The sequence below is a fragment of the Bos grunniens genome, chromosome 4 (assembly GCF_055505025.1).
Source record: "Bos grunniens cultivar Pamir isolate PY7600 chromosome 4, Bosgru_T2T1.0, whole genome shotgun sequence".
In the NCBI taxonomy this organism is placed as follows: Eukaryota; Metazoa; Chordata; class Mammalia; order Artiodactyla; family Bovidae; genus Bos; species Bos grunniens.
In genome coordinates this window covers 53,933,301-53,957,257 of record NC_141168.1, presented here as the reverse complement: position 1 = coordinate 53,957,257, position 23,957 = coordinate 53,933,301, and the positions used below count along the sequence as shown (strand labels likewise).

Here is a 23,957-nt window from a genome sequence, read left to right as displayed (position 1 = left end):
AAGCAGGAAAGAGGTTGACCACAGTTCTGCAGCAGGGGCCTTGTTAGACCACGTTGCCCCTTTAGATAGTAGACTGTGGGGTGGTCTGGAGTTGGATCGTTCTCATGAGAGGAGCTGGAGTCAAAGTGGAGACACTTCAGATAGTGGTTATTTACTTCCTGGTTGGAGAAGGCAATGGCACCCTACTCCAGTACCCTTGCCTGGAAAATCCCATGGACGGAGGAGCCTGGTAGACTGTAGTCCATGGGGTCGCTAAGAGTCGGACACGACTGAGCGACTTCACTTCCACTTTTCACTTTCATGCATTGGAAGAGGAAATGGCACCCTACTCCAGTGTTCTTGCCTGGAGAATCCCAGGGACAGGGAAGCCTGGTGGGCTTCCGTCTATGGGGTCGCGCAGAGTCGGACACGACTGAAGTAACTTAGCAGCAGCAGCAGCAGCAGCATAGAAGCATTTCGATATTATAACAGTCAGCACAGTCACACGAGTGTGTACCAGCCAAACCCGAGCCCTGCCTGTCCGTGTGCATCTGTATGGGGGAGGGAGGAAGAGCTGTGTATACAGGCTTTTGTTGGAGGAGCTGGGCTCTGCTCTGCCCTCTGCTGGTTACAGTAAGTCCTGCAGCACCATGAACTCCAAATGGAGGAGAGATAACTACTCTTGTCACGGAAGACAAAAGACCCTTGGGATGTGGGTTTTTCCTTAAATTAGGAATGGGCTGCTTGCTCCTGTCTCTTGTTCACCCATCTTTCCTCAGCAAAACCCCCTCTCCCTAAACACACACACACACACACACACACACACACACACACACACACACAGACTAGCCCCACTCAGAGAAAGTGCCCAACTCTCCAATCTTCTTTCCAAAATCTGAGATTTTAAGGAAAATTCTGGATTTTGCAAATTTCCCCAATAGGGGCAGCATCAGGAACCCTTCTCATTCTTGCCAGAAAACGTGGTCTTTTTCTTTGGCAATTATATTTCTAAGTTTAGGGCATAGTGACAAGATTGGGCTCCTTTCGTTTCATCGCTGGTGAAATTTTGTACTGGTTAAATTTTTATTTTGGTAGTTCATTTTGTTAGGCTTTAGGGGATGGAGGTTCTGTGATCCGGCCTTATTTATCCTAAAAGACCCCAAAGCACAATTTTAAAGGCCTAAACCAGCAGTTCTGGAGTTCTCAATTTGGCTGCCTATTAGAATCATTGGGGAGGTTTTAGCAACACAAGTGAAAGGCTGCATTCTACAGATTGATTTAAGTGGTCTGGGAGGGGCCTATATATCAGTGTTTTTAGTCATTTGTTTTTAAATTCTTTTTAATGACTCAGATGGAAGGACTGAACAGGGTTGAGAACTATGAGCCAGATTTTGCCTTCTGATTGTTCATAATTTGATACACATAAGTACCAGTTACAAAACATTTTATACCTGTATTAACAAAGGCAAAATATTTTTAAAAAACATAAATTATTTATACTCTGAGTGGTCAGAATATTACGTGAGCAGCCAAGGAAGCAGAAGGAATTGAAGATATGTGTATGACTTTGGTTCAAAATATTTTTATCTAACTGGATAACAGAACTAACACACCTGGAGAAAACAGGGAGCACCACTGCAGGTGAGGCCCGACTGCTAAGACAGTTCTGGGGTCCCCCATGGACAGGAAGGCACAGTTGGGCGCTGGGCACACTATTGTGAAGAAGGTGAAGGTCGATTCGGTGAGGGAGGCGGCTACAGTAGTAACTAGTCAAGTTCCCATGTAGTCACACTTCCCATCCTTTTAAAGTTCTAATTTATGCAGTATTATCTAGAAGTGCAGGATGTGTTTAGAGGTGAAATTGATGGTTGGGATTTATTGTGTCTGGATAGTTTCTGAAGAGACTCAATCTGGGTTTTCAGGAAGGGGAAAGGGCATTTCAAATCTGTAAAGGAACCTGAACCATGGCATGGAGTCATCAAGGATCAGGTTTGGAAGACAGTAACAGGTTGAAAGAGCTCAGAATTCAGAGATCAAGGCTGTAGCCACTGGGAGTGTAACAAATTGAGTCAAGAAGTGAGGGAGTTGTTTAGGGTGTTTGAATTTCTTGCCTCAGAGGCTAGAATAATGGTGGTGTCACTGACTTAAATGACAAAGCTTAAGGAGCAACCACATCTGGAACTGAGGTTTCAGATGAAGGTAGGGTATCTAAGGGTTGATGATCAGGAGGTAGGTGGGTCTGGATAGGAGCTCCAAGGCCACAATCCATGTGAGCACCCTGCACCTGAAGTGTAATTTCAGGGCTGTCTGCATGGAGGCTGCTCTCTGAAGCCTGGAGATGAGTTAATTTAGCAAGGGAAATGAACTAGGTCTAAATTAGGAAGAACTAGGCAGAGAATCCGGAGAAGGCAATGGCACCCCACTCCAGGAATCTTGCCTGGAAAATCCCATGGATGGAGGAGCCTGGTAGGCTCCAGTCCATGGGGTCGCTAAGAGTCCAACATGACTGACTGACTTCACTTTCACTTTTCACTTCCCACTTCCATGCACTGGAGAAGGAAATGGCAACCCACTCCAGTGTTCTTGCCTGGAGAATCCCAGGGATGGGGGAGCCTGGTGGGCTGCCATCTATGGGATCGCACAGAGTTGGACACGACTGAAGCGACTTAGCAGCAGCAGCAGCAGGCAGAGAATCATCCATCTCCCCCAGTGACTCACAAAAGCCAGGGGAAGAGATTTGGTCAATGAAGCACAAAGGTCAGGGGAATGTCTAAGGTGATCTCATGAAGGCCTCTGAGCCAGGGTCTGACCCTTAAAACATCCAAAAACTTTTCAACAACAACTTGGACTGTCAAGTCAAAGCAAAAAGCCCTCACATTGGTCACACTCAGTGTTTGCATAGAAGTGACAGCCCTGTTCTCTGAGGAAGGAAATGTGTTTACAGAGTAAACCAGTCACTGTGATCTCAATGCTGATGTCAGACCATCAACACTCATCAATTCTTATCAAAGCAAGCCATCCCTGCTCCAAACGCACCTCTCCACTGTGTGCTTCTGGAACGATGGTGATGACAATGGTCAAGATGTGTCTGTGTGAATGGATACAGACACATGTATATGTATGCTCATAAAAAGGGTCTTGGACATCTCTAAGCTACCCATGAGAATGTGAGAATAAAAATATTAACTGTAGGATGGTTCTCTTCCTTGTTGCTCTTTGAGTTTCCTCCACTGCAGCCACTAAGCATAGATCTTGCAAGTGTATTCATGTTCTTGCAGAAGGTAATAAAACAGGTAGAAAACGTACCCATATTCGCAGGTTCTGGAAGAATAGGAAGCAGCAGTTGTTGCTTTTCCTCAGCTGGTTCCTAAAATTAGCACAAAGCAGCTTTACTCCCCTGTCTGCTAGAAATCAGGACAGATGTCCAAACATGGTCTCTTGAACCCACCTTGGTTCATCCTCCAGGAAGCTTGTATTGTCATGGTTTCCAGGTACCCCAGCGTGGAGCAGTTGATTCTTCACACTCTCTGAGCATTCTACTCCCAGCAGGTATGGGAGAAGGCAGGAGGTGGTCACCTGGTTATACCACCATCTTTGGCAGAACTGATGCTTATGATAAGAACAAAGCTATTACAAAAAGGCTCCTGGAGTTTTGTAGGGGAATTGCACATAACTTGGAATAAGCAGAACCCACATAAACTGACTTCAGGTCTGGATGGGCATTTCCACTTTACACTGTGAAAATAATGATAGTGGTGGTGGTTCTTCAGTGTATGTTACTTGGGTTTTTGTGGATTTGCCCATATTCGGTGTGGAACAAAGACACACACGTGCTTTTAGATACACCTGCTGAAAGCACTGTAAGCAAAAGGGCTGGGGTCTTATTGTAAAGCCACACAGTTCTCAAGGGGAGGACTTCTGGGGCAGGAGCTAGAAGTGGGAAAGGGAAAGTTGGCCTTCAACAGAGTTTTGCTGGTGCCTGGCGACTATCTAATTCCTCGTCCCTGCTTCTAGTGCGCCTGCATCATCCTTTCCTTCCCCATTGGCCTTCTCTTCTCCCTTCTCTTCCACGTGACCCAACATGGCTACCCCAGCTCAGACTCCACAGGACCCTTTTGCTCCAACACTACCACACTTCGCTGGTTTCTCTCTCTCTGCCTTCAAACCTCCCTGTCCCAATTCTAAACAGCCCAGCTCATGTAAAGAGGTGGCTGGAGAGGAGGCCTCAAGTGGGCACAGGCGGGAAGCTTCCCTGAGGAGGTGGTGTGGACAGGGTTGCACTCCAGTGCCAGCCACATGCACCTATCTATCTGCAGGCATCCTAACATCCACCAGCAAGTATATGAGAGTGAACACCTGACAAGTGCAACCTTACCTTAGCACCACTGATTTAGACAAAAAGAAGTATCTGCTTTGCATGTAAACTAATTAACCAAACAGCAACTCAAACATTTTGCACAGCAAATTCATCTCTTTGGTCTGCATTTGTGGTTTCTCTGAAAACAGAATTAAACCAGGCTGAAGAACACAGCCACCTGTGACAGCAGCTGGTCTTTCTAGCCTGCTTAGAATACCCTGGGCAATGCCATTGTAGTGGCCATTTGATGCTTCAAAATTATTTTTTGTTTAGGTCTAAGTGGTTTGTTATAAAGATTTTGGAGCTAGGCTGCTTGAGTGTGTAGCCTGGCTCTACTCATCAGCTGTGGGATCTAAGACCAGGGGATTCCCCAACTGTGCCTCAGTTTTCCCATCTGTAACTTCAGGTTAATAACAGTACTGGCCCTAAAAGCTGATTAGGAGGATTAAGTGAATTAATATCTGTAAAGAGCTTGGGATGATGCCTGGCAAGTAGTATGTGTTCCAGTAAATGATACTTATTACTGGTATATTCACTAAACAAAACCCCACACAAAAATCTTCCAGAGAAGCACTTGATAAAATACTTGAAAAATAAGTTTATTATAACTAATGAATATAAAATCTGACAAATGTTTTCAAATACTTTTGCAAAAAAAGTAAATCCCTCCCTTGTTCCCCCTTCCCACAAAATACAGAGTATGAACTTGGACAGAGTTTTACATGAAACCTAAACATGAAATTCTCATTTATCCAGTTGATCCTTAAAGGCTCCAACACATTATATTCTAAGTAAATGTCCATTAAAATTAAGGAATCAACAAACCACCAGTCACTTTCTTTCTACTGTCATTATGATGCTCACTCAAAATGTTGAAGGACAAGAACAAGTAACATAGGACTGCATGTGACAGATATTCAAAGTGCATGGATCCATGAAATCACAACCAACTGAGATGAGAATACTGGGGGCAGAATTAAACACTGACTTTAAAAAGCAATCCAAGGAAATCTATGTACATAGTAGCCTTTGGCATCTGGTCTAATGTGTTTCTTCTTTACAGAGACATTATGTTGTCCATTCTATTAACCAGATTAAATCAACCTTAACACATGTCTCATCTGACACAGATTGTCCACAGCCAATTTCACATGAGGTAGTTGGGCTGCTTACTGACATTCTAGTGAAATTGTCATGACACCGGGGACTCACGCATCAAACATGCCACGAGACTGGCTCATTAGCCTTCTGGGAAGCAACAGAATTACTTCCAGATCACCCTTCTTGTCACAACTGACTCCATAATACACCTATAAATAGACACAGATATGTGGGAATCTGTGGATGAGATCAGCTTTGCTAGGGGTACCAACCATCCCAGAGTGGTTTCTGTTTACAAAGTCTGGGAGGAAATACGATCGGACTTTAAAATACATAAAATAGAAAGTCTAGTGCTTAGAACAAGCAAGGTCTCTTTCTTGTGTTCTCACATAGTGTAGCTGAGAACATGTGTTCACTCTGAAAGAGAACTGATTAAAAAGGGTAACCAAAGAATTTGGAAAACTTCTGCTCCGCAGAGTAGTGCTATGTTTCTTCCTTTTGAAATGAAAGGTTATACAGAAACAGTGCAGAAGAAGGATCAATGCTTGTGTCAACTGTACTGCTGAGGGTCACTTCCAAGTGCCCTGAGGCAGCAGTGCGATGAGAAATCGTGCAGATGGCCTCTGTACGCAGGCTACTGCCTGTGCCAGGACAGGTCTGGGGGCATTTCCAGAGGAGGTCCAGTGAACAGTATGCTCATGGAATTGCTGAAAGGACCCTTACACCCTATTAATAGATAAGCAGTCTTAAAATACTATTAGACAGCTAGTGGGGATTTTTATGTCATTATTATGAACCCCTGAGTAAGCAACTGCAGACAATGAAGGGCTGCCCGGAAGCAGAGCGTGTTTCCAGGTAAAGCACTCTACATGCATGTCATAGGGACATGGGTTGCTGTTGACACTGAAGCTCATGTACAGACTCCACCAGATCACAAAGAGCATGGAAGTCAGGCATTCCAAGACAAAACACGTGAGCTCAGCTAACAGAACAATGGCTTAGAATGTACTGTACCCATGAATTCTAAATCTAAAAAAAATTTTAAAGGTTCACTTAAAAAAAAAAAAGAAATCAAACATGAAGACAGGAAAGCTGAATAATTATTAAAAAAAAAAAAAAAAAACAACTAAAATCAGAAGCAAGGGATTCAGAAATGTACCATCATGGAACTAACTTCTACAGTACACGGTCATTTAGTAGGAAAAAAACCTAAGAACAGTTTTCTTCCAGAAAGCTCCCCAAATCACATCTTGTATTGCTCATAACCCTCTGACTTTCTTTACTGACTTAAATGATATTTCTTCTGATTTTTCACCATCAGATTTGGTTTCTTTAATAAGATACCTCTTGCTTCAGCTCTTTTAGTTTACTTCAAATTTAATAAAGAAAAGCGTAATTTATTTATTGGTCCCTACCACAAGCTTTTCCTACTTAAAAACACTTTTCCGAAAATAGAAAACTAAAAGCATTAACTTTAGGGATGGATATGTGTGTGTGTGTGTGTGTAATTAATAATCAAAAAGAGAAGACTGCAAATCTTTCCAGCAGCATTTATCTAATAACATATCACTTTTCCTAGATGGTACACACCATATGGTCACCTGCTTCACAGCTATACATTGGGACAGAGGTTCTTTAAGAAGCTCTTGCAGACTAAGAGAGAATGCTTATAGGCTGGGCACCTGACCCTGGCTAGGCCTGTGCCAGATGCTCCACATATGTGCTAGAAAGCTGCTGCTGAAGAATGGAGCAAAACAGTTTAAAAAGGGATGGATTTGGTACTCTGATGAGGGCACTATTCACAACAATTAGAAAAGGAGATCCCTCATCATGGAATATGATATTTGGGGAGGATTTATATTCAGAATGACACACAAATAATGATGACAAGGCCCCTGAAGTCACTACTTATTCATCCTAACAAATGCTGCCTTTCAAAGTCAATTTCCTGGGCATAGATGTGCTCAACATTCCAAGAGCCCCACTTCTAAACTTCCTGTAGAGCTGGATCAAGAGGTGATGAGAAAATCATCTGCACTTCATAGACACAAGGTGGTTTCTTCCCCAAAAGGTACCCCCTCTAACTTAGCATTTTTGCCAAGATTAGATATAATGAATCAAATTTGCTTTCAAAGGAGAAAAAATTGCCATCATTGAAAGGATTTTGTTTTGTTCAGTTAGACAAACACACGTTAATCCCTCCTAAGTGTAAGGCCTGGCTTCTGCCGTGGGAAGAAGTATAGACATGAATGAAATTATATGTATCAAAGTACCTTGTGAGAGATTGTTCAAATGCTACTTATTAGCTTCTAATGATACCTAGAAGACACATTACCTTTTATTTTCCTTCAAGATCTCTCTAAAGGTTAATCTAGAAAGGGAATCCTAAAAATGTTTGAGCAAGGTGATTACTCCACCAACAAACATAATACCATTTTCCCATCTCCTCTGTCAGAATGAAAGAAAGCTTGGAAGCCCCAGGAATCCTGGGAGGATTCTGAAGAGAAAGCCTTAACTCTCTTTTCTCTTTGTCCTCTTCTTAGATAGTAAATGCAAATTAGCACAAATTGTGATTTTAAGTAAAATGGAGAAGCAAATAGTATAGTTCCAGGATAAAGCTCTGACTGTGCCAAGCTTCAGGTCAAACTGAATTTATCATCTAGTATGATGATAGTTCAATTTTCAGAGCTTTATGCATCTCAGGTAAACTTAACATGCTGCAGTAAGGAAAATATCTATTGAAAAACATTACTCCCTTTCTGCAGGGCTGGAAAAGTGTTGAGTAGATAATGTGACTTATTCAAGTTACTCAAGCTTCTCTGATCAAAGATCCCAGATAATATGAAATCTTCTCCAGAAAACTGGATCATATATACCAAGGCAGTACCTATATAAATGTGAAATGGTTATGTTGAGCAGCTTTCTTTTTGTGTGTATTCAGAGCCTTGGTGGAAAATCTGAGGTATATTCCATGAGCCCACCTCTGCCAGGGACCATAGCAGTTCACCTGAGGTGACAGGAAGCACCAGCATTTGCTCAAAATGGTCATGCTTCACAACACTTACAGTCTCCAGGTAGCCTCCCCACCTGATGGCACAATAGCTGATGTGCATTCACTCAACGTAAAGCAAAGGCAGGTGGCTTTTTCCTTGCCTTTAGGAGGCTCTGTGAAGGGCAGGAAGTCTAAATTATCCCCGAGTCCTGCTATCATGCCCACACTAGCCAGAGAAGGAGATGCACGCTAATTACTTGTGGGAGTGGAGGAGACAACACACATGCCTTGGCAGCTGCCAACAGCAAGTGCTAAAATATGAAAGAATCAATGTCACTTCAGCACTGTTTCTCTCTCCAGCCTTAAAATATCCGATGCTGTTTTTCTAAAGTTTAAGCATTTTCCACAAGTCCTTATTGTGCAGAGTACCCAATTCAATAATTTGAGCTACGTTAACTGCCCACTCGTTTGTTTAAAGACAGACAAAAAGACCAAATCAGTACCCTTCCCCACAGCAACCTCTCACCCAAGGAGAGGGTTCTCTTTGCCCTCGGAGCAGCATCCCCTGGGCCCCTCAAAGGAACACCACTTACAGCCGGGGAGCTAGCTCATGTTGGACCTTTCCTTCCAGCGACTTTAAGCTAGTAGCCTCTGGCACAGAAGGCACCCGTGGCCTCTCTCCCACGCCCACTCCTGGCAGGCTGACTTACTGAGGGACTGAGGCCACAGTCCTGGCATCACATCACACTCTTCGGGTTGTTTCATGAAAGACTTAAAAATCCCACTTTTAAACTGTGACATGGTCCCAAAACTCTTGAGACAGATAAGCAGCTGCATTTAGCTTGCTCTGCACCATTGGTGATTAAGCCAAGACTGGTCAGAGAGCACATTCGGAACTGCGGCCCCCGGGGACAACACCAAGGTCTGCATGTTCGGTTAAGAAAGCTGCTGAGTAAACTCGCTCCACGTCTCACTCTCCTTTTAACTACTTCACTTCAATGATAGCCTTCTCCTCTTTCCAAGAAAGGATACAAACATTTAGTTCATGCAGAAGACTGGGAATTCCATAAACTAGAATTTAATCTCATAGTTCTTCAACCCTGTTGCACAAGAATACCTTGTAAAATTTATTCAAACTCAAGGTTTATTATCCTGAATCCTACTCCCACAATTCTGGTTCTTCAGGTCAAGGTAAGGCCTGGGAATTTAATTTTCAAACAAGCTTTCCATGTAATTTTGATGTGGTCCAGGTCACACATGGAAATCACGTGGTTCCTCCATTTAGCAGCTGTGTGACTGAGCCTATCCCTTGACCTCTAAACCTTACTTATGAAGTTTAATAATAATCCCTGAATACCATGGTTTTGCTGTGATGTCCAACTGAGATGATGCAGGGGAAAGTAGGCGGTGAAGGGTGTGTACTGCACAGGGGTCACCTCAGATGACCCACCCACCTCTCCCATACTATCCTCCGGCTCGGGGCAAGGCCATACCACTCATCTCTTCAGAGATGGCACTGCTTGGTCACCAGTGTACCGGATGTGTTGAATACACAGGTTCTTCTGGCCCATGGAGCCACAGAGAAGAGAATTCTCTGCAGAACACCTAGGAATAGCAAACTCTACATTTTCAATAGCTTCAACAGAGGGGCTTAACTCCTTGAAAATTTTAGACTAATTCTAAGTTGACTGAAATAATGGCTATGAGTTATAGTCCTTGATACAGAAAATTGCTCATTTTCAGCTTGGGTTTGGGTGGCCCATTAAAACTAAAAGCTAAAAACAAAACCTAATACTAACAAATTCATTGTCAAATCTGCTCTTATAACTTGCTGTTCACATCTATATAACAGCTACAATTTGTTTTTCCATGAGGCCTTTTGAACTAAATATATAGCACCTTGATTTTTAAACACACAAAACATACAGCATTGAAAAAATTATATATAAAAGCACTAGGCTTTTCCTTCCCCTCTCCTTTCCCCAAGTAAGAGATTGGAGAGGGCTAGAGCTGCTGCTGGAAATTTAAGTCGGGCAACAAAACACTTTAGCAAACTTTATTCCCTGAAGTGAGGAGGCAGCGCTACCCTGCAGATGTCATACCACCTCGTCAGACTCCAGTCCGTGGACCTCGTATAAAGTGTCCAGTATCGCCAGCTGCTTCTCCATGGCGGGGAGGTAAAGGCTGAGGTCCCTCTGCATCCCAACACTGAAAGCTGCCTTCTGGTGGTCGCCTTCCTTAATGGTTAATGCAGCCACAAAATCTTCATAGGATGGAGCTGCCCTCAGAGCTAACTGCAAAAGAATTGCTCGTGAAAAGCTGCACCATGACATGCTCTCTTGCACATTATACTCATGCACAAACACATGCGTGCACACAGTCACACACATACACAGAGCTGAGGCGAGCGAGTGAAAAAACAGGCACGCATTCTTTCAGTTCATGGACTCTTCAATTATGTTTCAAGAACCAAATCACTTTAATGCTTGAAGAAGCACATATCTTCTTGGGCTATCTTGAGGATGAATAATCCCATCAAGTCAGGGAATGGTGAGAGGAGAACAGTTTGAGAAAAGCTCAAACTTTCTCATTCACAGTGATCCAGTCTCTTCCCGTGGAGTGCTAAGAATGACTTGCACGCATGCTGCTTGCACAGTCTTTGTTGGCACATGGCCAGCCTGGTGGAGCAGCTCATCATCCTGTTTATATCTCATCTCCACACACTTTCTTTACCTATGTCCCATTCACCTTTATGTAGAGATTTCCTTTGTATTTGTGAACATTTTCTAAAAATGAAGGGGGTTAACATTTATGGTTTGCTTGCATGCTGATGCTTTAACGTATTTTATCCCAGCTAATCTTTGTAAGAACCCAGTACAATCTATATCCTTTATTTTACATATGGAAATCACACAGCTAATGAGTGCCAGGGCCAGGATCTGAACTTAGGATCATCTCTCTGCTTTTTCAACCACACCACCAACCACACTGCTTCCCTGAAGAAAGATTTCCTAAGCTCCTTACAGCTCCCCTCTCTCTGCAGGCCAACTGTTCCCTAAGCGTCCTGAAATCTGTTCTCTGGCATCTACTAGTTTTGGCTCCCCTGAGCTCTCTGGAGGCTTTTAAAATCTTCAATAGATTGTAAAAAAAATCTTGCAATTGCTTTCTTGAGCTTCCTTATATTGAAAGTCTTTGAGAATCAACCCTCTCCCTTTCTGCAACTGGAGAGTGACTGGCATTATGCAGTGGTTAAAGCACAGCCTCTAGGTGAGGAGACCTGGACTTGAATCCCAACTCTTTTACAGGTTAGCTTGAGGAATTTAAGCAAGGGGACTAAATTAGAACCTCAGTCTCCTTGTCCGCAGAAGATGACTGGTAGCACTTTCCTTGTTTGAGGGATTAATGGGAATGCAGGATGCGTTTACTCCACTACCTGGCACATCATAAACACTCAAATAATGGTAGGGGTATAAGGGAGAGCAAAGGACGGAGGAAAAGCAACTGCCCAAAAATATCATGAGAGAAAATCTCCCAGAACAGAAGGATATGAGTCTCCAGATTTAAAGACCCAGTCAAATGCTTAGCAAAATGAATGATAAAGACCCAAAGGCAAACATGGTGAAATTTTAGAAGGTGGGGATAAGGAATAGATCCTAAAAGCATCTAGGAGGAGGTGAGGAGCGGTTTACACACATTAGATTTTACAGGTTTTATAGTAGTAACACTGGAAGCTGGAGGACATCAGAGGACTGCCTTCAATGTTCTGAGAGAAAATTACTATTAACCTTGAATTCTGGTGGTTCACGGTAAAGAATCTGCCTGCAATGCAGGAGACCCGGGTTCAACCCCTGGGTTGGGAAGACCTCCTGGAGGAGGGAATGGCTACCCACTCCACTATTCCTGCCTGGAGAATCCCATGGACAGAGGAGCCTGGTGGGCTACAGTCCACGGGGTCACAAAGAGTTGGACACGACTGAGCAACTTTCACTTTAGAATTCTACACCAGCCAAAGCAACACTCTAGGAAAAAGGGGGAAGAATAAAGACAATTTCAGGCATGCAAGAACTCAAAAATTTACTTCCCTTGCACTCCTTTTTTTTAGGAAGCTACTAGAGTTTGGATATCATCAAAAAAAAGGGATTAGATCAAGAAATAGGAAGTCACAGGACTTGGGAAATAAAATTAAGGTGAGGTGGGGACTCAGTATAGGGAAATTTATGAACAAAAGTTCTAGGACAACAGCAGTACAACAAATCAGACTGGAATAAGAGTTTAGAAAGTTCTAAAAAAAATACAGATAGTCCAATACATTTGTAAGTTCAAAATGATGATGATGTGAAAGAATTCATGGTACAGAGAAAAATATAAAACTCATATAAGAAAGAACAAAAAAAGTCATAGAATTTTGGCTCATCATGATCATGTTGACTTGTGATATAATTATACAGGGGAAGTAGAGGCAGAGGAGGGGAAGTAGTGGCAGTAAGGTCTGAGGTGGCAAACTCTAATCTATAACAGAAATCAACATTAATTAAAATGGATAGGGCCACAGAGAAGAGTAAATAGTTTTAGAATTACAGAAGTATTGGAAGAAATAGCCAAAGCATTTGAAAGCTGCAGCCTCTTTTAGAGAGTCTGGGAAGTATGGAACAAACTGCCATTTTTTGTTATATAACCTTTTTGGACTCTGTGATAAAAAGCAAAATAAAACTACGTACGTATATTTACATAAAATAAAAAATGTTTAAAGTTTCTCCAGAGTGGAGCCCACAACAATGCATTTCTCAAAGGTTCCTAGGGAACAATGATGCAGCTGAGTCTATTTGGGAAACAATGACAGAACTCAACTGAAGCGGAAGCCAAAACAGAGAGCCACAGAAAGAGACAGAGCCTAGACTAGACATCAGCTCCACAGACCATAACTGTTTGAAGATAAAAGTCCAATATTTGGCTGTTAAGTCAGTCAGATTCGGTGAGTGTAAAAGATATTTCCCTGAGCAACCAAGATTAGTTAGATCTGCCCCTGATGATTTTAATCAGGACATTAGAAAACTCAATAAACTTCCCAAAGTAGGGATGACTTGGAGAATAACAGGAGAGAGACTGAAAGGAAGCTCCTCTATTAATAATGCTGTTACCAAATGCTCAACAGAATCTATTTTCTTAAAAATCAGCAAATTAAAAAACTCTTGGCAGTAACATCAAGAGTCTTCCAAATGCTCTTTTCCTGTAACTTTGGGTGTTAATACCTCACACCCATGTGTTTCAGGTTTCGTTTATAAGCAGGGAAAATAGGAGAAGCCACTTCAGAGCTATGAGATTAATAACTTTATGTAAGTAAAGCGCCTAAAACAACATCCAGTGCACGGCAAGTGCTCTAAGTTGGGGTTTCAGTTCTTTGCATTAGACATAGCTATTCTACTTCCAGGAATCTATTTTGAGGAAATAACTGTTTTAGTCAAAAATGCATAAAAACAGATGCTGTTTCATCTGTAAAAACAAACTTGGAAGCAACTGAAATTTCCAACACAAAGGTTTGGAACAAATAAATTATGGTACCTCTATACTGGGGGAAATATTAGGCAATCCCTAAAAATAAGTGGGGACAACTACAGCTAATACTGCTGCTGGATATAGAGCAAACGTGTGAAAAGAGTAAATTCTAAGAATTGACATCACAAGGAGAAAAATTTTTCCTTCTTCCTTTCTTTTCTTTTGTATTTATATAAGATGGATTTAGCTGAACCTATTGTGGTAATCATTTTACAATACATTTAAATCAAACCACCATGCTGTGTGCCTTAAACATACAGTAACATATGTCAGTTATTCCTCAATACAACTAGGAAGTATAAAAACTAAAAAAGTGGAGAAAAACAATACAAAACTATACAACCAGTTAAGTGTCAAAAAAACTTACATGCATATACAGAGTAAGTATACAAAATAATAATTATACACATAAAATAAAAATATAAATATCTATTAGTAGATATTTATATAAATATACACAATGAAATAGAACAACATTGAAAAGAATATGTTAAATAAATGAAAATAAGAGCAAAGAAGGCAAAACACAAAAATGTTGAAGATGGTTATTATAAAGCAGTGAGACTGTGGACAATTTTAAGTTTTACCCTATTTTTCTATACATTTTATTTTTACAATGAATCTAAATTACTAAATTAGATTAATTACTAAATTACTACATAATCTAAATTATTTAGAAAAATGCTGTAAGTTAAAATGTCCTTTCAAAGACTTATGCTCATGATACATTTTCTGCTATAGCTTCATGCTTGTTGGCAATGTCTCTTGGATCATCAATATTTCAGGATTAAACTCTGCCCTCTCTACTGGAATAACAAATAAAACAAAACTACATTTATTTTTCTTACAAATGAGGCAACTCAATGTTTCCCGGCTTTTCATCTCACCAAGGGAACTTGGACGTCAGACACCTGCAGGCAATCACAGTATTTACTCAGGGAGATTGACGAATGGAGCAGCATCTTTTGCCTAATTTCTCACTAGCAGTTTCTCAATCATTCTGTCTTCACTGTGGAGAGCTGTGATGTGTGGGATGAGCACCAGCCTTGGAGACAGATTTGGGTTTAGACCTGGGCTCTGCCACTGCCTCACTTTGGGACTGAAATGAACAGTTCTGAACTTGTACAACAGTGGGAGCTAATCCTAAGGATTCCCAAAGATAATGAACACAGAAGTACCTGGCACAGTGTCTGATACATGGTTAAGTGTCCAATAGCCACACGGAAGCTATTATTACGTTATTAAACATCCACTGAAGGTAAATGTGAGCAGTTTGTGGCTGCAACTGGTCTGGCTCCTAGTCCAGTGAACAGTAAAATGTTTCATTTTCACTAAAATTTGCTTTCTTCCATAAATTCTTCCCACTTTCTTTACCAGTCTCCTAAGAAATCATGACCTGAACAGTTCTTACTTAGGCAAATTAGTAACAGACTTCATCTGCAAGCTATTTTCAATCCTCTGACATTTCCTATTGTACCACGACATGAGATTCAGCCTTTTCATGGCTGCACATGACTATGGCTGACCTCTCGCCCAACAGAAGAATTACAGAATATTACTGCTGACAGAAAGGGGCCATCTGCTCCAGCTATTTTACAAAGCAGGTAAATTGATCTGTCCACCTGAGAAATATGATTCTCAGGTGTGTGTTCTTCCCAGGTCATGCAAGGAAGGAAGGAATAATAGGTAACAGGAGCCAACACACACAAATACAAACACTTCCACAAGGGAAATAACTGGGGAAGAAGAGGCTTCCAGTTCTAGCCACTGGCAACCCAGGTCAGTTAATATTCAAAGATACAATTCAGTTGAGGAAAAAAGACTAACTAAAATCTGAGAATTAACAGGCCTGACCCTGACAGGCAGCAGAGGGAGCTATGGGCTTGAAACCACCCCTGGTTTCCCCTCAGAGCGTGATCTCTAGTCTACACTGACAGTCTTTACTACCTCATCCGAAAGGCAGCCACTTCTGAGACAAATCTCAGGGTCCCTGGAACTAGATAAGGTGAAGCACATTCTAAGTCTTTTCTTACTGTTTATTGCCAACATTTCCACACAACAGACTTACAGATTTCAATGAAATAAGCAACATTTTGTTCTTATTCTCAAAAACAAAGCAAACAGAACCACCACACACACAAAGCGAAACAAAACACCTTGCTGTGACCATCAGAACATCAGGAGGCAGAAGGCTTGCTTACCGCAAAAACTCCTCGAACGACCCAGCCATGGTGCTGCCGCAATGTTTTACCATATGCGTTATCTTGGAAAGAAGAAATACTCCGTGAGGAACAATTTCATCAGGATTTGATGTGTTATTTGCATCATGTCCTTTCTAATGTACATAGCAGCATATTCCTATAGGCATTAAAAACTGAGGGAAAAAACTTAATTACAAGATTATATACTCCAAAAGTCCTGAGTAGGAAAAACAAGCCTCCAGAGATTTTTTTTTAAAGAAAAATTGAAAAAAAATTTTGATACTTCCACTCTTACCCTGTGTCAATACAGCTGAACGGTGGCTTATTATTATGGTTGGAAAATTCAATACATATAAGGAAGTAAAAAGGGAGGAAAGGATATTGTCATGTGGAGAATATAATTTAAAATACACTATAAAAATAGAAAAATGCAGTTCTTTGAAATGTTGTGTGACCCTGAGCCAGTCCCTTAGCCAACCTCTCTAACCATCTCTTTTCCTCTTTGTAAAATTTTCTCTAAGGTTCTCTTCAATTCTAACATTCTATTCTGGGATGTCATATGTTAGTCCTAGATGTTCCATAACCCTGGATATACAGTGTTAAAGCTAGAACTTTGAAAACTATTATGGAACAGCTTGAAATTATTAAGCTAGATATAAAGTAACCGGTGAGGCTTATTAATAAAAGTCAATTCATATTCTAGACTTTAAAGATAAAAACCTATTTTTTTTTCCCCTAATGAGTTTTAGGAGATTAAAAAACTTCTATATAGTAATTTTAATTACAAAAAATAATCTCAAGAACAAGATGACTGCATTTTATGCAAGGGATATGTTCCTGAAGGATTTGAATAATTCAATATATTCCAAACTGAAAACTGATTTTTCTACAGGAATAAACATTCTCTCAGGAGGCACAGCTCTATATCACCACAGTGCATTTTTATTTCAATGCTCCATTTTATTTTTTCAGAATCATCTTTAGTGGTCTACAGAGTCCTCACATTCCTAAATTATAGCGCAGAATATCATGGGGGTTGTTTGACCTTCTTTATCATGTTCTACCACATCTACATTTTATTCCAAACTTGTTTGTTTTCATGGGCTAGTTTCAGCACTACTACAAGCACCATCGCCATTTAATCAATGCTTGGGTGACACTATAATAGGATACAAAGACATTTTAAATTGTAACAAGAGCAGAGGTTAAAATAATGACAACAACAACAAAAAAGACCTAGACACCAAAACCACAACAAGTTCCTATGCAGCAAAACACAGTGTGGCTCACAGAACTGCCAAATGACATCAGGTATCTGCATTTTACTGAGCAACACAGCCAGGCCGCATAGCTGCAAGCTTAAACACAGTTTACAATTAATTTGAGCCCTCTAGCTTTGAAATGATGTAATTCTTATCAATGTTTATTGTTAAAATTTGGGTGAGGCTTCATTAATACTTTCAGGATCAGTTCAGTTCAATCTCTCATTCATGTCCAACTCTTTGCAATCCCATGGACTGCAGCATGCCAGGCTTCCCTGTCCATCACCAACTCCTGGAGCTTGCTCAAGCTCACATCCATCAAGTCGGTGATGCCATCCAACCATCTGATTCACTGTCGTCCCCTTCTCCTCCTGCCTTCAATCTTTCCCAGCATCAGGGTCTTTTCCAGTAAGTCAGTTCTCCACATCAGGTGGCTAAAGTATTGGAGTTTCAGCTTCAGGATCAGTCCTTCCAATGAATATTCAGGACTGATTTCCTTTAGGATGGACTGGTTGGATCTCCATGCAGTCCAAGGGACTCTCAAGAGTCTCCTCCAACACCACAGTTCAAATGCATCAATTCTTCAGTGCTTAGCTTTCTTTATAGTCTAACTCTCATATCCATACATGACTACTGGAAAACTCATAGCTTTGACCAGATGAAACTTTGTCAGCAAAGTAATGTCTCTGCTTTTCAATACACTGTCTAGGTTGGTCACAGCTTTTATTTCAAGGAGCAAGGGTCTTTTAATTTCATGGCTATAGTCACCATCTGCAGTGATTTTGGACCCCAAGAAAATAAAGTCTACCACTATTTCCATCTATTTCTGCTTTATTGACTATGCCAAAGCCTTTGACTGTGTAGATCACAATAAACTGTGGAAAATTCTGAAAGAGATGGGCATATCACATCACCTGACTTGCCTCTTGAGAAACCTATATGCAGGTCAAGAAGCAACAGTTAGAACTGGACATGGAACAAAGAGTATGTCAAGGCTGTATATTGCCACCCTGCTTATTTACCTTATATGCAGAGTAAGTACATCATGAGAAATGCTGGGCTGGATGAAGCACAAGCTGGAATCAAGATCACCAGGAGAAGTATCAATAACCTCAGATATGCACATGACACCACCCTTATGGCAGAAAGCGAAGGAGCCTCTTGAGAGTGAAAGAGGAAAGTGAAAAAGTTGGCTTAAAGCTCAACATACAGAAAACTAAGATCATGGCATCCAGTCCCATCACTTCATGGCAAATAGATGGGGAAACAGTGGAAACAGTGGCTGACTTTATTTTGGGGGGCTCCAAAATCACTGCAGATGGTGACCGCAGCCATAAAATTAAAAGACACTTAACTCCTTGGAAGCAAAGTTATGACCAATCCAGACAGCATATTAAAAAGCAGAGACATTACTTTGCCAACAAAGGTCTGTCTAGTCAAGGCTATGGTTTTTCCAGTAGTCATGTATGGATGTGAGAGTTGGACTGTAAAGAAAGCTGAGCACCGAAGAATTGATGCTTTTGAACTGTGGTGTTGGAGAAGACTCTTGAGAGTCCCTTGGACTGCAAGGAGATCCAACCAATCCATCCTAAAGGAGATCAGTCCTGGGTGTTCATTGGAAGGACTCATGTTGAAGCTGAAACTCCAATACTTTGGCTACCTGATGTGAAGAGCTGACTCATTGGAAAAGACCCCAATGCTGGGAAAGATTGAGGGCAGGAGGTGAAGGGGATGAAAGAGGATGAGATGGCTGGATGGCATCACCGACTCAATGGACATGAGTTTGGGTAAACTCCAGGAGTTGGTGATGGACAGGGAGGCCTGGCATGCTGCAGTCCATGGGGTTGCAAAGAGTTGGACACGACTGAGCCACTGAACTAAACTGAACTATTTCCACTGGTTACCCATCTATTTGCTATGAAGTGATGGGACCCGATGCCACGATCTTTGTTTTTGAATGTTGAGCTTTAAGCCAATTTTTTCACTCTCCTCTTTCACTTTCATCAAGAGGTTCTTCAGTCCCTCTTTGCTTTCTGCCATAAGGGTGGTGTCATCTGCATATTTGAGGTTATTGATATTTCTCCTGGTAATCTTGATTCCAGCTTGTGCTTCATCCAACCTAGCATTTCACATGATGTACTCTGCATATACGTTAAATAAGCAGGGTGACAGCCTTGACGTACTCCTTTCTCAATTTGGAACCAGTCTGTTATTCTATGTCTGGATCTAACTGTTGCTTCTTGACCTGCATGCAGATTTCTCAGGAGACAGGTCAGATGGTCTGGTATTCCCATCTCTTGAATTTTCCACAGTTTGTTGTGATCCACACAGTCAAAAGCTTTAGCGTAGTCAATAAAGTAGAAGCATATGTATTCCTGGAACTCTCTTGCTTTTTCAATGATACTACAGATGTTGGCAATTTGATCTCTGGTTGCTCTGCCTTTTCTAAATCCAGCTTGAACATCAGGAAGTTCTCGGTTCACATACTGTTGAAGTCTGGCTTGGAGAATTTTCAGCATCACTTTACTGGTGTGTGAGATGAGTGCAATTGTGAGTAGTTTGAGCATTGTTTGGCATTGCCTTTCTTTGGGATTGGAATGAAAACTGACCTTTTCCAGTCCTGTGGCCACTGCTGAGGTTTCCAAATTTGCTGTCATACTGAGTGCAGCACTTTCACAGCATCATCTTTCAGGACTTGGAATAGCTCAACTGGAATTCCATCACCTCCACTAGCTTTGTTCATAGTGATGCTTCCTAAGGCGCACTTGATTTTGGACTCCAGGTTGTCTGGCTCTAGGTGAGTGACCACACCATTGTGGTTATCTGGGTCATTAAGATCTTTTTTGTACAGTTCTTCTGTGTATTCTTGCCACCTTTTCATAATATCTTCTGCTTCTGTTACGTCCATACCATTTCTGTCCTTTACTGTGCCCATCTTTATGTTCCCTTTTCATTCATTCAAAAGGGAACTTTTGGCATACCTTACTACAATTTTACACAATTCAAGATTGCATAAAATACATTATATTTTCTATGAAATAAGACTGTACATTTGAATTCTAACAGCAGATTTCCCTGGCTATCTAAAGTTTTAGGAATGGGTTGAAATGCCAGCATCCAGTATTGCAAAGCTAAAGAAGAAATGATAAAAAAAATCAGTAAATTCAAGTGTAGAACAGCTCTTAGAGAGAGCCTAAAGGAGAAATCAAGAGTAAATTCCATTTTTTTCTTAGGAGAAGAGTCTGAGTAGGCTAGGGCATTGTCAAAGATACAAGTCTTCAATGTAAGTCACACTTCAATGTAAGTCACCTATCTGATTCTCTAAGGGGACAGACGTTATCAGAGACATTTTAGATAGTACATAAGACCTTAGTGAAGAAAGGGCTGTTAGCGGACAAAGTGTACACGTGCAGATGGGCAGGAAATACTAGGCATAGCCTCGGGTAAATCAGCAAGAAAATCAACTTTCCAACCATCTACGGAGCCATCTGAGCTGGTAAGATAGTGTACAGGTCCATGGAAAACATCCAGAGGTGAGTCACAGAGGTATAGTGGGAAAACTGTATTTCTTGTGATCCTCATCCATGTAAGCTATTAAATACCATTAGAAATTAGCAGATGAAATTCAGTGCCATTACAATCTGCTCATGGACAGTCACAATGGAACAGCTGCTCCATCAATAAGAACTTAGTGTGCGCCTATCGCACGCCCTTTACTGTCCAAGGCAGCATGGATCTCCGGGTGATTTAAACTAAGTCCCCTATCCTCAGGAAGTTCATGGGCTTTTAAGAGAACCAGCGTTTAACAAATCATTATTATGTAAATTGCCAACTGCTGTAACAGACATCTGTATCTAGTACTACAGGAAAGGAGAGAGGTGAATCCAGCCTGGGAGAATATGGACAGAGAGAATTCTCCAGAGGACTCTCAAAGGCTGGCTAGGGCAGAGAGGAGGGTGGTGGCTGGAGTTGCAGATGGAGGAAGCTACATGGAGATGGTGGCAGGAAGGGAGAACCATTCACTAGGGCTGCAGATACTGGGGATGGGACCAAACTGGGAGGAACTTTTAATGCCATGTCAAGGGTTCTGAACTTCCCATCTGAGGCGCAGTAGTAGTTTAAAAAGGTATAAAACTTACTACCTTTTTTTTTTTTTCTGATTTCAAAAATAATGTGTTCATTGTTAAAAATATGGAAAATGTAAAAAGGGAAGAACTAAAGAGATATTTAATCATGCCTCCCAGAGATAACCACATAGGGCATTCTAGAGGTATATTCTTTTAAGTCTTCTTTCCTATACAGATAGTATTACTTTCTTCTACTAATAGCCATGATCATTCTAATTTGGAATTGTGGTGGGGAAGTAAAGAGAAACTCACTTTTCTTTACAGTATGTAGCAAACACAGGTGCCTCCTGGCCTGGCCTTTGAGCCTCCAGCTCGAGCTCACCTGGCAGCCAAACTGCCTGTTTACAAGGGCTCTGGATCCAGTACTTCTCCAACCCAGGGGCTTTATACCTTTCCCACCCTTCGCCAGTGAAGGCAACTGCTCAAAAAGGCCCAGAAACCTTTCTCCACGCCCCCTTCTATGGGAAAGCAAGAAAACAAGGATGTGGTGAGTCCAAGTAAGAGGGGCAGCCTGGTCTAAGGAAGAGAGAGCTTCTCCAGCAGCACTCTCTCTGTATCCCACCTGGTCCTTCTAGAGGAGGCAGCTGTTCTTTGCTGTGCCTGCATCTTGCCAAGAGAAGAGTTCCACTGGGCAAAACACCAGCCAGGCAGTCTAACAGGAGAAGAGGGAAGCAGAGAATTTCGGCTGGGTCCTGAAAACAGGCCTAGGAAGACCACTTCTGCAATTGAAAACCAACAAATAAAACTCACAAAAGAAAAAGACTTGACCAAAGTCCTTAGGTGACTTCTAGGGCTGCACATATCCCTGCCACGTGAGGATGCATTAAATTAGGATCAAGTCTATAAGCCTGACCTATTTTGGTTACCTAGAGAAGATTAGAAAATGAAATATATTAATCTTCACTGAACTACCCATTCATTATCATAATGCATGTTCTATAATCTTGAAGTATTTTTGGCCTCTGAAAGACATAAATGATTCCCTTCTTCCAGTTCTTTTAAATGTGTCAGTTCCTTAGAAACCGAATCAAAATTTCTGAGTAGGAAGCACTGACAATCACCTTGCCCAATTCTTTTTTTTTTATGGATGAAAAAAACAGAAGACCCAGAGAGATAGTTACCTGCCCAAGGTCACAAAACTAAAAGCAATGAGAACTTAGGGCATTCCTGTCACATTAAAGCATTCTGACAAAACTGATGTTTATTTTTTGTGATAAAACAAAATAATGAAAATGAAAAATGTGCCTTTTCCCAGCCATATCTTGCAAAAAATCGGAACCTTATTCTATTTATGCAAACAACACTGATCTGATTTTTTTTAATGGTTAGTCAAAACCTTTCTACGAAGTATTTAGAAATGATGCCTCAACCTATTACAGCATCTGAGTACCAACAACCTTTCCATTACTGCTGATGGACAGCTATTCTGTCCAGAAGCAGAATGCATGAGAGTGTTTATCTATAACTAGTAAGGACTTACAAAGTTACTTTGGGTTGTACAGAGGACAAAGGAGAAATACAAATCCAAGTTTTAAGATAGAGCTTGAGAAGCAGACAAGTAAAGGCAGGAAGCATGAAAGCAATCATTCACTGAGCTCAGGAAACATGAATTATCTCAGTTCTGCAAATGAGCTAAATCAGGAAGTCCTCAGATAAGAATCATGAACGAAGAAAGGTTTGAAAGTGAATAAGCAGTAAATAAATCTGAATATACCGAGTGAAAAAGGAATAGTGTGTATAATGTAACACCATGTTTGTGAGTTTAAAACATGCAATATATTATAGATACTGTTTATGGATACATAAATATATAGTAAATCTATAAAAACATTTATAATAATAAACTACAAATTCTGGATGAAGATCTTCTCTGGAAGTAATGGGGTCATGAGGTAGTAGGTGGAATTGTGTTTATATATTTGGCCAAATGATAAATATTCGATATAATTTAAATGGGCTTTCCAGGTGGCACAGCGGTAAAGAATCCGCTTGCCAAGCAGAAGACACAGGAGTCATGGTTCGATCCCTGGGTTGGAAAGACATCCTGGAGTAGGAAATGGCAACCTGCTCCAGTATTCTCACCTGGAAAATTCCAGGGACAGAGGAGCCTGGCTGGCTACAGGCCATGGGGTCACAAAGAGTTGAACGCAATTGAGCACACACACCAAAAGACCTACTACTAGGAAAACCCCCAAATTCTTTACAGTGACTAAGTTTCAGGCAAAATGAATAGTGTGGAGAAAAGCTAACTCAATAACCAGTTGACAGAGATGAAACAAGTACCCAAAGATTTCCTTTGTTACCTTCAGGCACCATGGAGATGAAAACTTGTACTGTAAGCCAGTTCTGCCATTAGAGCACATGCTGTGAATAGTTCTGAAGATG

General features: G+C 41.2%; 1 protein-coding gene across 16 annotated transcripts in view; it reads right to left on the bottom strand.

Moving 5' to 3' along the window:
* Positions 1-4,914: 4,914 nt before the first annotated feature.
* PLEKHA8 (pleckstrin homology domain containing A8) overlaps positions 4,915-23,957 on the bottom strand; it is a 94,902-nt gene continuing 75,859 nt past the window's right edge. For 6 of the 16 annotated variants that reach the window (XM_086396421.1, XM_086396418.1, XM_086396419.1 and 3 more), the window contains exons 13-14: positions 16,184-16,245; positions 4,915-10,723 (exon numbers count right to left, since the gene is read on the bottom strand). In XM_086396421.1, coding sequence (XP_086252547.1) covers positions 10,526-10,723; positions 16,184-16,245 — 260 coding nt within the window. In that variant the 3' untranslated portion in view covers positions 4,915-10,525. Of the gene's footprint in view, positions 10,724-13,995; positions 14,894-16,183; positions 16,357-22,134; positions 22,292-23,957 lie in introns of those variants that run through there. The other 10 variants (XM_086396424.1, XM_086396425.1, XM_086396422.1 and 7 more) reach the window with 4 other exon arrangements.